Source organism: Blennius ocellaris (genome assembly GCF_963422515.1).
Source record: "Blennius ocellaris genome assembly, chromosome: 21".
NCBI lineage: Eukaryota > Metazoa > Chordata > Actinopteri > Blenniiformes > Blenniidae > Blennius > Blennius ocellaris.
Genome location: NC_137670.1, coordinates 19,063,685 through 19,078,201, shown reverse-complemented (window position 1 = coordinate 19,078,201; position 14,517 = coordinate 19,063,685). Strand labels below are relative to the sequence as shown.

The 14,517-nt window shown below is 43.1% G+C and overlaps 1 protein-coding gene across 1 annotated transcript in view; it reads right to left on the bottom strand.

The window, feature by feature from the left end:
- The window catches only part of lrrc45 (leucine rich repeat containing 45), a 50,962-nt gene that overhangs the window by 18,014 nt on the left and 18,431 nt on the right, over positions 1-14,517 (bottom strand). Inside the window, exons 6-16 of the mRNA XM_080516897.1 lie at positions 13,718-13,846; positions 13,452-13,564; positions 8,729-8,787; positions 8,558-8,635; positions 5,008-5,143; positions 4,594-4,671; positions 4,414-4,525; positions 3,920-3,990; positions 3,588-3,680; positions 3,044-3,136; positions 2,682-2,855 (exon numbers count right to left, since the gene is read on the bottom strand). Of these exons, the coding sequence (XP_080373023.1) occupies positions 2,682-2,855; positions 3,044-3,136; positions 3,588-3,680; positions 3,920-3,990; positions 4,414-4,525; positions 4,594-4,671; positions 5,008-5,143; positions 8,558-8,635; positions 8,729-8,787; positions 13,452-13,564; positions 13,718-13,846 (1,136 nt within the window). The remainder of the gene's footprint in view (positions 1-2,681; positions 2,856-3,043; positions 3,137-3,587; positions 3,681-3,919; positions 3,991-4,413; positions 4,526-4,593; positions 4,672-5,007; positions 5,144-8,557; positions 8,636-8,728; positions 8,788-13,451; positions 13,565-13,717; positions 13,847-14,517) is intronic.

Genomic DNA, 14,517 nt, shown 5'->3' with positions numbered 1-14,517 from the left:
AACACTGCAGGTCAATGGCAGAGGGATCCAAAACCTCCCTCACCAGCCGGAAGCTCCAGGGCAAGCCCCGTCAGGATTGGTCCACGTCGCCCTGAGCACAGTGGTAACCTGGAACACAACGAAGAGGTACAAAGTCCAGCTGCAAACGTAAACAGGCGTCTTTCCAAGCCGAACTTGCGTCTGGACACGACCCACCTCTTCGCAAAGACAACCACATGTTAACGCACACCGATCAGCCCGGAGTTTCTTCACCTCGCTGGACGAGCAGAGAACAAACTGTGGAATTACTTTTTTTTCTTTTTCTTTTCTTCACCTGGAGTGTGCGCTGCGACCACGCACTCCGCCGCATGCTGACCTGACTCGTCCAACTAAGTAAGGCTTAGAGTCTGGGCAGGCAATTAGAATAACGTGATTTCAATATTGCTGTGTTTTCATTGTTGTGCTTGAACTCGGGACGCTGATCCTGTGTTCCCAAACAGTTTGTGTCTGTGCGTTGGATTCACATCCACGCGAACCTCCACACCGTGCAGCTCTCTCTCTCTCTCTCTCAGCTTACCCCTCTGCTCCTAGAGTCTAACCCTGCCTAACTCGCAGATCTGGACTCTGTGGGCAAGCTGAATACACTGCACGAGCCCCAGATCTCTCTCTTTCCCCCTCTTCACTCTCTTTTCTCGTCTCCTAACTAACCCGTTGCGCAGCTCAGCAACAGCTGTTCCCATGCGCTCCTCCACTCTGTTTCTGAGACCGTGTCTAGTTCACTGTCCCTGGGATTTCTTGGCTACGAGACCCCAGGCGCGCTCCAAGCAGGCTCACGAGCCGTGCAGGAGCACAGTGACGTCACGCCGTCCAGAAAGATGGTGGCCTCGTGGGTGATTGCAATCTCTTGAGAGGCCGCCATTTGGTGCACGCATCGAGTCATTGTATTCTCCCTCCGTGCGCCGCCGCGCCCCCAGTGGTCATTACGGTCACCGCCCCGAACCAGACGCCTGCCTCCCTCTGGTGTCCGTTCCAGATCATTACACCCACTGACACTGACCCTCCAAGGTCCGCCCCCACCTGGTGGACACTCGTGGTCATTACATCCCCACTCAGGCTTACATTAGATCTCTGTGTTAGATGATGTTTCTTGCTTGATTGTGTTGGTTTAATAAATTATTTCTGAATTATTTACGAATTAATGCATTTTTGTTAATAAACACCTTTTCGCTGAATTGATCGATTCCTGGTTATTATTGTGTATTTATTGTTGACAATTCACTGGTTTGTAACAGTCTGTGCTCGAATCTCACACCTTCCTTGTTATTTAAGATTGTTATATTTTGCACAGGAATATTGACATATTGACTAACTGAAATAACCTTTTGGCAAACGAGACTGATATTTGGTATTAGGTATTTCCAGTTTAGCTGGTGGTGCCCCAATTCCATTATTATTTGATAAATAATCCATTTATTCAAATTAATTATTTTTCATTAATAAATTATTTTTGATAATTTATTAACTTTTGAGTAATTATTCAATTACTCTAGGAGTTGCTAATGAGTAAATGACCCTTTACTTCCATTAGTAATTCCAATTTTTCCTAAATTACTTCCAGTAATCTATTACTTTCAGTAATTTTTAATGCTAATTACCAACCATAAATCCCAACAGCAGTAAACCAGATTTCTACAGTTGAAACAGGTATGTTGGCTCAAAGTTTCTCCTGTACTTTATTATAGGGGAACATATTTGACTCCTTCAATCTGTGATAAGTTATAAAAGGAAGAGAAAGAAAATCCTGTCATAATAAGAAGAGGAAAGAGGATTTCACAATAGTATATAAACAACAGCAAAAGAACATTAGTAAATATCAAACTGTGAACTTAGGCACATTTTGAACTGGTTTGGTTGTTACAAACAGCAGACAATACATTTCGATCAAGGATGATTCATAATCAGAATTTAATCAAAACATTTTATTTGAATAAAACATCTTAATTGTTTCACGATTTACTTTTTTCACTTTCGCTCATTTATTGCAGCCTCTATTTCCCATTTTATTTTGACCATTTTAATAAATATTATTCTATTTTTATTGCTCCTTCGATGTCCAAAAACATGCGCTGAACAAAAAATTTGTCCATTTTTTGTTCTGTTTGTGTTGTTAAAATTGAAAAATAAAAAGTTAAAAAAAAAACAAAAAACAAAAACATGCGCTGCGGTTTCCTGAGCGAGTCCCTCGGCACCCCCCCTCCCCCTGAGCGCTACTCTGTATGGCTGCTACCGACAGCTCAATTCCATAAAGAAATGTCCCCAAAGCAGTTAATACAGCATGATAAATAATAATTCTCAAGCAGAACTCACCAAGCATTAGATTGTTCACCCACTATCTGGGATGGTGAGCTGGGATGAGACTGTGGTGAGACAGGTCAGGTTTACCAACTGATGAGGTGTTGTTGCAATAGTAATTATGCTCTTTATTTTTATTTGATGAAACTGCAGTTTGCGATTTCATGCTGATTTTGGTATCTCAATTGCTTTCTCAGCAAGCTGGAAATGATATAGTTAAACATAAAAGCCTGACTGGTTTTGTGGACAAATGTGGGTGAAATCTTGGAAATTTAAAACAATCACTGATTAAACAATTTTAAGAAGAAAATATTGGTAAAAAACTCTTGAATGAGTTGTCAGTTCCTGACCTGCTGCAGCTCCATGATCCTGCGTCGCAGTCCGTCCAGCTCCACACTCTGGTGGCTGTGTTTGGCCTGCAGGTCGGAGATGGCCTGTTTCTGCTGCGAGCAGTGCAGCTGAACCTCCTGCAGGGAGGAGCGCGACGAGCGGAGCTTCTCCTCCATCGACGACACCACCTCCTGCTGCTCACAGCAAATAAGGCATTCTCCATGAAACTAAACCACCGCTGCACTGAAACACAGCAACTCAAGAGGTTCTACTCTTCAATTCTGCTGCAAGAAGAACTGAAAATGGAGTCAATCCAGTTCAGAGGTGCTGTACTGATATGATGTGTAAAACTGCAGAAAAAGTTGAGGTGTGTTTCACCAACCTCCTCCTGACGCACTTGAGCTCGAACTCGTCCCAGCTCCTCCTCCGCCTGAGCACGCTCCATCACACAGGCTGCTTTAGCTTTACTCAGATCCTGCAACACACACACACACACACACACACACACACGCACACACACACGCGCATCACTATTTGTGACGGATTAACGCGAGTTCGGTTGTGTGGTAACGAAGCTCATTCTGAACTCTGGACACTCAGGTGGTTCTGCTGAAAGTCTCCATCTGTGTCTGGTTCTGTAGTAGGGAAGTATTATTACTGCTATTCAATCCATGAAGCCTTTACCAGTCATTGATTAGTAATACTAGAGTTGTGCACAACATCAAGACTCAAATCAACTTGGCGGGCAGAAACAGTGTCATACAGCTAGGAGGTGTACAGAGAAGACACTGAGGGACAATACACCTGCTTCATAGTGTTTGCCTAGAAACGAAGGCAGAGATGAGAACAGACATGGAGTCGGGAGAGGGTGACTGGTGTGACTGGTTTGAAACCATAATGATGGAGTGTTTTTGTGGAGTGCTGACCTCTTCCAGCTGTATGCGCTGTCCCTCCAGTCTGAAGATACGTTCCTGCAGCACTCTCTCACTCTCCTCCAGGTGTCGACTGACATGCTGCACCTGCACACGAACTGTCATGTTCAATCATTTGGTTCTGAGAAAGGCTGAACCTGTCTGAATGTTCAATCCTCAGGGATCACACAGAAATATGCCAAAGGCATTTACAGAAAAGGTACTAATAGATCAGTTCCACACAGAGTTCATTTATACAACTGATTTTGGGAATGAATAATAATGAAAGCAAGAAAACATGAAAGCTGCATATTTAAAATGGTATAAAGTTGTGTTGAAGAAGGCACCTCTTTCTGACGGAGACTGTCCATGTCCTCCAGGGCCTGTTTGGACCTCCGCTTTTCTGCTTCCAGCCGGTCTGTCACACACACATTGTTCAGGTTGTCCAATCTGTTTCTAAAGCTTTGCACAGCACAGATTCAGCACATTGAAGAGTTGAATGGTTTTTCGTGTCATTCTTTTCACTCAGACTCTTTCAATATCAAACTGCTGCTTGACTGTCATGAAGACATAAAGACCTGTGCGGCCTTAAACTTTTTTTGTAAATGTATCTGCAACAAGACAGACAACAAGACAACAAGACAACCCCCCCCCCCCCCCCCCCAGTCAGTTTATGTCAGACCCACCATAAAAACTGTCACATTTGATTCCAACATGAAGCCTCAGAGTCACATCAAGCTTCTCACATCTGAGGCTGTGAGCTGAGATGCAACCAGTTCTTAATGTGTGTGTGTGTGTGTGTGTGTGTGTGTGTGTGTGTGTGTGTGTGTGTGTGTTTTACCTTCAGTCTGTGCTAATATCAGCTTCAGCTCGGCAATGCTGTTGGTCAGTTCCTGCTTCAGCTGAAAGATGTGCTGCTGCTGAGACTTACACCTGAGCTCCATTTCCTCCACCTGAAACAAACCCAGTGGTCAGTGTCCAGCTCACCTCTTCACCGTGTGAACTTAGAATGGACTCCAACTTTGCTCCTCAGCTGGCTGTTGGTCTCTGTCAGCTGCTGCATCTCTCTGAGGAGCTTTGCTTCTCTCACAGCGTTGTCCTACAGGATGAAACACATTGGGTTCAACAGGAGCTGGTAACTGCAGGTGTTGAATGTGAGTATTCAGCCCTCCTCAGTTTCTAGATCAGCTCCGATAAGATGTGTTTCTTTAACTCTGCATGCATCAGTCATGAAGAAAAGAATGAAGAAGGCCATCTTTTTTAAGCATTATTTCTCACCTTCCTTTTCCACATGGGTATGGACGTCAGAAATGTGAAAACTCTCTGGTCATGCAACAGATTTAACTTATGGCCTTAAAATGCAGGATCAAACACAAATACCATCACCAAGATACCAAGCTATAGCTTCTAAAAGATTTCTTTTAAGATGCCGTACCTCTTTGTCTTTCTTCCTCTCTCTGCTCTGCTGCTCTCTTTCTTCATCTTTCTCAGCTTTTGCCCGAAACAGTACTTCTACCATGTTATGATTTTTCTGCTCAGCGAGAGCGAGGGCAGCTTCTGTCATCTGCAACCTGAAGGACCAAACCGGAACAAACAACTTGCATTACTGGGAAGGTATTTCTTCATACATTTCTCTCAGTACAAAGTTGTCTGACAGATCACACCGCAGCCTTCATTGGCCTGAGTTTAGTCCCAGGATTTTGTTTACCGACCCTGGACTCAACGCTGGGCTTAGTCCAGAATTTTGTCCAGAGTTTAGTCCAGGGCTTAGTCCAGGGCTTAGTCCAGGGCTTAGTCCAAGGTTTAGTCAAGGGCTTAGTCCAGGGTTTAGTATAGGGTTTAGTCCAAGGCTTAGTCCAGGGCTTAGTCCAGGGTTTAGTCAAGGGCTTAGTCCAGGGTTTAGTATAGGGTTTAGTCCAGGGCTTAGTCTAGGGTTTAGTCCAGTCCAACCCAGTCTCACGGCAGTTCGTCAAATGGTGATGAAATTTCTGTTGGGATCTCACAAGACCACAGAATGTTGGTTCATTTCCAAGGAAAGATAATCTTCATTTGTCATGATACACAATCATGACGTGAATTCTGAATCAGGAATCTGCCTGAGTATCACACCCAGCGGGGGGCCCTGCAGACACTGCAGACCCATACTTGAAAATCCTCCCCCCTTTCTGCTCAAAAAACACTTCCCCCATGCACTCAGCCAGTTACCGATTGGGTGAGGACCCAGAGTTCCACACCTTTGAATTCCCCAACCTTCACCAGGAGCTTAGCTGTAGCCCAGCCTGCTAACAGCTAACACCAGAGGCCTTCACTCCTCCACTTCTCTCCTGACCGGACCACGAGGGTCAGACCTTCCCCTGATCCAGACACCAGCAGCCAGAGTCTGATCTCCCATCAACCAGGGAAAACCAAGCAGTTCCTCCAGGACGGACCAGGGAAACGACGTCTCACAGAACTTCTTTGTGTTTTCCTCAACCAGCAGGAAAACCATCACAGACCTGAGCGACCAGCTCCTCAGTCTGGACAAAAGGAACAACCAGGAGCTGCAAAGAAGGACTCCTGAAACATCAACTTCATCTTCTTCTCCTCAGCCTGCAGAACCAGCAACCACAGTTAGCAGGAGGTGCTAACTACAGGAGAAGACACCAGCTTCCCTCCAGCAGGACAACAACTGAACTCCTTCTTTGAAAACATCAAGGAAGTCCACAGTACACTGAGAGCAGTGCACAGATGGAAACTACACACTGCCCGATGCATATTGTAGACTGGAAGGCTATTCGAGGTGCGTAGCGTCGACACAAACCTGTGCGTATGTGGTTCATAGCAAAAATAAATAAATAGATACATTTTAAAAATATATATATATTTATATATATAGCCGTCATGTATCATTTGCATATGGAATATGAATTAGGCTTCATGGCATTTAAAAAGAACTTGTATTGGTCCTCGATTATGACAGTTGCGAAAGGTTAATACTCAAACTAATACTTAAAAGAATTGTGTTGGGATCTCACGAGACCACAGAAAGTTTGTTCATTTCTAGGGAAAGACAATTTTCATTTGATGCACATGATACCCAGTCATGACATATGAATTTGGACTCAGGAATGTGATTGACCATCACACCCAGTGGGGGGGACCTTTTGCCACTGCAGACCCTCCTCCGCTTTCTGCTCAAAAGACACTTCCCCATGCACTCAGCCAATCACCGATTAGGTGAGGGACTCAGGATTTCACACCTTCAAATCCCCCAACCTTCACAAAAAGCCTTTGGAAGAGACTCCTCAAGGGTGTCTTGCCCCAAGTCTTCCCCGGTGAACACCAGGGAGGAGCTGTGTCCGAACAGTTCCTCTCACAAAACACTTCTACTCCTGTTCTTCGATGGAGGAGGTGGGTTGCTGGAGGCAGCTCACCTCGCGTTAGCATACAGCTAACACTAGAGGCCTGCAACCAGGGGTCTTCACTCCTCAACTCCTCTGCTGACACACCACGAGGGTCAGACCTTCCCTTGAGCCAGAGACCAGCGCCCAGAGTCTGATCTCCAGGAAAACCAACCAGTTCCTCCAGGACGGACCAGGGAAAGGACGCCTCACAGAACTTCTTTGTGTTTTCCTCACCCAGCAGGAAAACCATCACAGACCTGAGCGACCAGCTCCTCAGTCTGGACAAAAGGAACAACCAGGAGCTGCAAAGAAGGACTCCTGAAACATCAACTTCATCTTCTTCTCCTCAGCCTGCAGAACCAGCAACCACAGTTAGCAGGAGGTGCTAACTACAGGAGAAGACACCAGCTTCCCTCCAGCAGGACAACAACTGAACTCATTCTTCAAAGACACCAAGGAAGTGCTAACAACAACTAAGATTAGTTAAACATGATGCTATGCATAGAACTGTTTAACTCTATGAAGATGTGTTGATTCTGTTACAGTAATTGAGTTCTATTGACACGTCTCACACTCAAACTCCCTCCACCTCTCACTCTCTCCCTCTCTCTCTTTCTCTCCACACACACACACACACACACACACACACACACACACACACACACACACACACACACACACACACACACACACACACACACACACACACACACACACACACACACCCAGCTGTATATAGGTAGTTAGAATCTGTGTTTTATTTGTTTTCATTGTTAATAAATATAATTTTTGGAATCATACTTGCTGTTTTATTAATGAGCACAAAGGAGAATGAAATGTCGACCTCTTCTGTGTCAAGAACTCCAAAATCCTTCAACCTTGACTGTTAATTCTGGTAATTGTAAATAATTTAACTATCAATTCAAATTACCGATTAACTGTTTAGACTGATATAACTGAATTGGCTATCATTTCCTGTTAAACAGGTGGTGCTGCAAGGTAATCAGATTACATTTTCAATAACATATTTAATAACTCTCTTCAATAATTATTATCATTATTGATAGCCAAACACAACATAAATGGTTCCCCGCATGAGGAGGGACCGCACCAACTAAATGATACCTAGTGATCCTTACGAGGTTAGAAATCTCTACAACTGGTATCAGTGCATCCCTAATTAAATGTGTCTGTTAGCCTGTGGTGGATCTACCTCTCCTCTCCTTTAGTTCCATCACACGTCTCACACAAACACTCCCTCCACCTCTCTCTCCACACACACACACACACACACACACACACACACACACACACACACACACACACACACACACACACACACACACACACACACACACACACACACACACACACACACACACACACACACACACCAAGCTGTATATAGGTAGTTATATACAGATTGTAACATAGAAGTTACAATCTGTGTTTATTTGTTTTCATTGTATGTAAATATAAATTCTGGAATCATACTTGCTGTGTTATTAATGTGCACATAGATGAATGAACTGTCGACCTCTTCTGTGGATGAAGAAGGTGTGAATGGTATGAATGAGTGTGATTGAGGACGACTGTGTTTACTTGGCTGTCAGAGAGTTGATAGCAGATTTCCTCTCATTCAGAGCCTCCTGGAGTTGAACAATCTGAGTGGAGGTCGACCTGATTCAACAACAAATAAGTCATGTATTTTAAAAGTTTGCAGGGTATTTGATGCTTATAAGGTTGTGGTTTATGAAGGAGACCTTCACTCACCTACTGGAGCATCCCATCTCTTCTCTCTGCCGGTCTATGGTCTCCATCAGACTCAGGTACTGAAAAGACATACAGAATAATCACATCAGACATGTGTCTCTACAACAACTATGCTTATCTTAAAATAGATCAATAAATTAATTTGTCCACTGAAATGTGCTCCTGGCTGCTGCATTTTGAATTTACAGCAGCACCCTTTGGCCAATTAACCCTGAATAAATCCAAATGAAGAGAAAAGACATTTATTCGACACGAACAGACTGATGCTACGTTACCTGAATGTTTGACAAATATTTAATTGACGAAAACAGCTGGCTCGCTGCAACAGTTGAAGAAACTGATAAATCACAATTAAAAAAAGATTTAGAAAGCTCTAAGGGAGCTAAAATTCTTCCAATGTGAGTTGGTGACGTGAAATGTAGGGATGAACTGAAACCAGTAATCAGGTCCCATACTGTATAAAATAAATGGCTTTCACTTATATAGCGCACCCACCAGGAGCAGTTTGGGTTTCAGTGTCTTACTCGAGGCTACCCATACTCACACTCGTACTTGTACTCGGAAAAAGATTCCTGATACAACCCAGCGAGTATTACACAATGTCATCCATCAGCAACATTGTCTTTTGGTTGTGCAAGAAAGCACTAGCCATGCCTACAGTTTGGAGACTCTTTAAAATGAATGACAATGACAAAAGTGAGACCGACTGTTTATTATGTTCTGTCAATAAATCAAGAGGATGAAAAAGATAGGTTAAACAACACCATCAACTTAATCACCAGTGAGATTTGGACCAGCAGCTAGCCCGATGCTGCTCATTGGTTAAACTTCTCAGTGGATCAGGAGGATCCGAGCCGTGCTACATGCTACATATTAAAGAGTTTCAGGCTCACTGTCAGGAGGATTGCCTCATAAAAATCCTCAAGGAGACAGAATTCACAGGAATCAGACTGAGAGCAATTTGAGAACTTTAAGACAATTTAATTACATTCTTGCAACAAGAGACAAAGTCACAGTCCAACCTTTGCATGATTGTCCAGGAGTCTGTCTAACTCTGAAGTCAGACAGTGGCTTAAAGGCTGAAATTGTTTTGAGAAAGATCCACCTGCTTCCTGCACTGAAGGACACCAAAAGTAGCGCAGAGGTTCCAAAAGTGCTGACCCCGGTCATCCCTGAACACAGACTGCAAAATTACACATCGTTCTTTATGAGACAAAACTGATACACTCATTAACAGCAAGCTGGAGTGTGTGGCAGCACACAGCAAGCTCAGTCCTTTGGTCTGCAGTACACTGAGAGCAGTGGACAGATAGAAACTACACACTGCCCGATGCGTATTGTAGACTGTAAGGCTGTTGGAGGTGCGTAGCGTCGACACAAACCTGTGCGTACTTGGTTGATAGCAAAAAAATAATAAAATAAAATAAAATATATATACATACACACACACACACATATATATATATATATATATATCCATCATGTATAATTTTGCATATGGAATATGAATTAGGCTTCATGGCATTTAAAAAGAACTTGTATTGGTCCTCAATTATGACAAGTTGCTAAAGGTTTATACTCAAACTACCAGGAGCTTAGCTGTAGCCCAGCCTGCTAACAGCTAACACCAGAGGCCTTCACTCCTCCACTTCTCTCCTGACCGGACCACGAGGGTCAAACCTTCCCCTGGTCCAGAGATCAGCACCCAGAGTCTGATCTCCCATCAACCAGGGAAACCAACCGGTTCCTCCAGGACGGACCAGGGAAACGACGTCTCACAGAACTTCTTTGTGTTTTCCTCAACCAGCAGGAAAACCATCACAGACCTGAGCGACCAGCTCCTCAGTCTGGACAAAAGGAACAACCAGGAGCTGCAAAGAAGGACTCCTGAAACATCAACTTCATCTTCTTCTCCTCAGCCTGCAGAACCAGCAACCACAGTTAGCAGGAGGTGCTAACTACAGGAGAAGACACCAGCTTCCCTCCAGCAGGACAACAACTGAACTCCTTCTTCAAAGACACCAAGGAAGCGATAACAATAACTGGGCTTTACCTGAGATTAGTTAAACCTGATGCTATGATAGAACTGTTTAACTTTATGAAGATGTGTTGATTCTGTTACAGTGATTGAGTTCTATAGATAATGATATTAGGAGCAGTTATCAACCTGTAAACCAACGTTAGCTCTGCCACAGACACAGGGTCTGCATGCTAATCTTTGCTTTACTAACTTGTTAACTCACAATCCTACACATATCACATCAAAGACAACATCACACAGTAACTGAACACCATATGACGACTCCTGACGTTTTACAAAGCAAGTCGCATTCACATCAAGTCATTCTAGAAATGGTCCTTTAGCAGAGACACACAGGAAGCAGATGCTAAAGACTAGCTTCCATGTTCCATTGTTCTCCAGCACATGGTGGAGACCCAGGACAGACTTCCTGTTCTCTTAAAACCTCCATTTGGAATGTCGTTTCTTGTGACCCGCCATCTTGTTTTATAGTTCAATCACACGTCTCACACGAACACTCCCTTTACCTCTCTCTCTCCACACACACACACACGCACACACACACACACACACACACACACACACACACACACACACACACACACACACACACACACACACACACACACACACACACACACACACACACACACACACACACACACACACACACACACACACACACACACAGCCCCGGAGTGGTTATAGAGAAAAACAAATAGTAACACATGGGAAGAAGATAATAAGTCGCTCCTGCAAGTCAATAATGAAAGGGAACAAGATAATTTAATCCGTGATGGCAGAGCCGTGGCTCAAACTGAACTGCTGTGCTCCTGCTCTGCCCCGTCAGCTGCGTCAGATATATAATTTAGAAGCAATTTCCCATTGTTGTTTTTTTCAGGCTTTTCATGGCAACATCATTGTAAACTACACTTCCAGGTCTTGTTTCATGTTATGACCACAGGCTGAGGTCTGCATGAGACTGCAGGGGGCGCTCCACTATGACACGCCCCATTATTATTTTCTAACCCACAGAACTTCTTTATAATGAAGCCATACATTTGGTTCATCAGCAACTAAAAAGAAAGCTACATGCTACTTTTAATGGCTTCATGTGAAAGAGAACTTTGATCAGCGTGTGTTTACGGAGGTTTCCATTCTAAACGGCTGTACAGCTGCGTTCTATCATTCTACACCTCCATTCCTCCTGATGCTGAAGGTTTTGATTCAGACAATCCAGAAATAAAGTGAAAGGAGCAGAAATTCACAATGTAATGCCTAAATGTTGAAAAATAAGCTCCGAGCTCATTCACACATTTTTATTATTTTTCTCTGTGTGGCCACTCCGGGGCTCCGGACAAGAGCAAGAAGGACACCAATCGAGCAACGAGGAGACTCGATGTATTCTGGCTCTTTGGTCTGCATGCGAGGTTCAGGCCAGACAAGATGGAGTGACCCGGACCAAACAGATGAATACAGTCCGTCTCCTCATTCTTCTGTATGAGCGCTGTCAGTGCTGATCAGTCAGATCGGTGACGTATCACGTTCTGGAGTGACGTACTGATGTGGCTCTCACTTGGCTCCGTTAATGGTGGAAAAAGAACCAGTTCCTTGGCGGTGCTCATTTAAGAACTGGCCCTGGCACCGGCCCTGAACTGGCTCCTGCTTCTTTCTGGTGGAAAAGCCCTATTTTTGGCCCATTATTTTTTTTAACTGAAAATTACATCCTCATACACTCATTATGAAATTTTACTTCTTTCTGCTCCTTTTCATTCATATGAAATGCTGTTGTTGCATTGTTTTAAATGAATGAAATAAAAAATAAAAAATTATAATAAATATAATTAGTGCTGTCAATTAATTACAAAAAAATACGAATTTAATTGCACAATTTTCTGTAATTAATTGTGATTAATCACACTGTTTTTCCACTGAAGACTGAAGCTTGTAATGGATATTTATAAAGAGAATTAATGTCAACTCAACACCCAAAGTATATTTAAATTTAAAGACTCTTTATAACACCTTTTTAGCTTTGCATGAAACAGTTTCTCTCTAAGATTAGCAAAATAACAAAAACATCAATTAATACAAATCGAATAGGCATATTAATCTCTATCACTGACAACAATTCAATATGAATCTCGGTACATTACCAGCGATACGATATATTAGCGATTCACTGAATCCCCTGGCCATACGATCCGATACACTCCTGTTCATGATTCGGTACAATTCGATACGATTCGATATTGATTTAATGGCGATTCACTTCTACACAATGCGATTTGTTGTGATACCATACGATTCAACATGATGCAAAGAAATGATACCAAAAATGTAATTCTAAAATAAGAAGCTATTCCTCGCGCTGATACCTACCAGCATGTGCCTGCTGTGTCTCCTATTGCCTGCTATAAATTAATACTTGTTCTGCAATTACAGTAGTCCTTACCGCAACACACAACAGTCGGTCTTTCACAACTATCATTTAACTATTGATCGGCAACAGCAGCTGCTGTAAACAGATCGACTCTCACAGAGTCATATTCAATGTAAACAACACAACAAATACAGTTTTGAAAACAGATCTGTCTGTAAAGCATTCAACAACTTTTCTATTCACATTTGAGTATGAAAGTCAAACGTAGGAGAACCAAAGTGAACTTTTCGCCGTAGAAGTGTGAGCAGTGTGAGAGCTACCTGACGGCCTTTCAACTCCTTCAGGCTCTGGATCTCCTTGCTGAGGACCTGGGTCCTGCTGCGGTTCTCCTTCAGATTGAACTGTCGGTCCGAGTTGTGTCTGGTGCTCAGCTCTGAAAAGGCCAGTCAGGAGCAAACCAGAGATATTATAGTTTTTAGTCTGTTTCTTTTAAGTAGACATGAAGATGAGTGTGACTACATTGAAAGCTGTGTTGCTAGTTTGAGTGCACAATGAGTGTATAGAGTGTTTGTGCTGTTTGTTGTACCAAGAGCTTTGAGTGTTTCACTGGGAATGTTGTTTCCTGCCATCTCCAGCTGCACAATGCTTTTGTTTTGCTGAAGCGCCTCCAACAGGCACCGACCGCCCAGCAGACTGATGTTGTTCCACCTTAAATCTGAAAACAGTCAAACAGTCCCAATGTTCTTATTTAAAGATCAAAATACAGTGAATATATGTCTTTTGGATGAAGATCATACATGAGCATCACCATCATGGAAAACAAAAACACTGATCTGAAATGAATGTTATGTCCACATTATGTTATGTTGAGCCACTTTTGCTTCAGAGGGTCTCTGAGCAGAGGTGACCAGTCCTGTCCTGCTTCTACTATATCAGGGTATAATCCAGAAAAAAGGTTATGTGAAAATCCAGAGTATGTCAAGACTGAAATGAGGTAAACATTTAACATACTAGTGGAAACAAACTCTGTGAACAGAACCTGCTCACTGGTAGGTTTTGTGGAAACCCTGTGTTTCTATGGCTCTTCCTACCTGAAGCTCCCAGAAAAAAATTGAGATGACTGAGAGTTTGTTGAACCTCCATTGTGGGATACCTCCTCAGTCAACATGTGATATATAGTCCAGTACTGGTATGTACCTAAGTGATGTCATTTGTGGTGAATAGACACTGATCTATATGATGTTAACATCTATGTGCCTTCAGATTTTTTTTCTCCAAAATAGCTTGCTCTTTTTCTTGCCCCTAATTCACACAGCACAACAAACCATACCACGAGCGTTATTCTGCAGTTTGAATCATGATGAAACTTTCCCACTCTGTGAACTC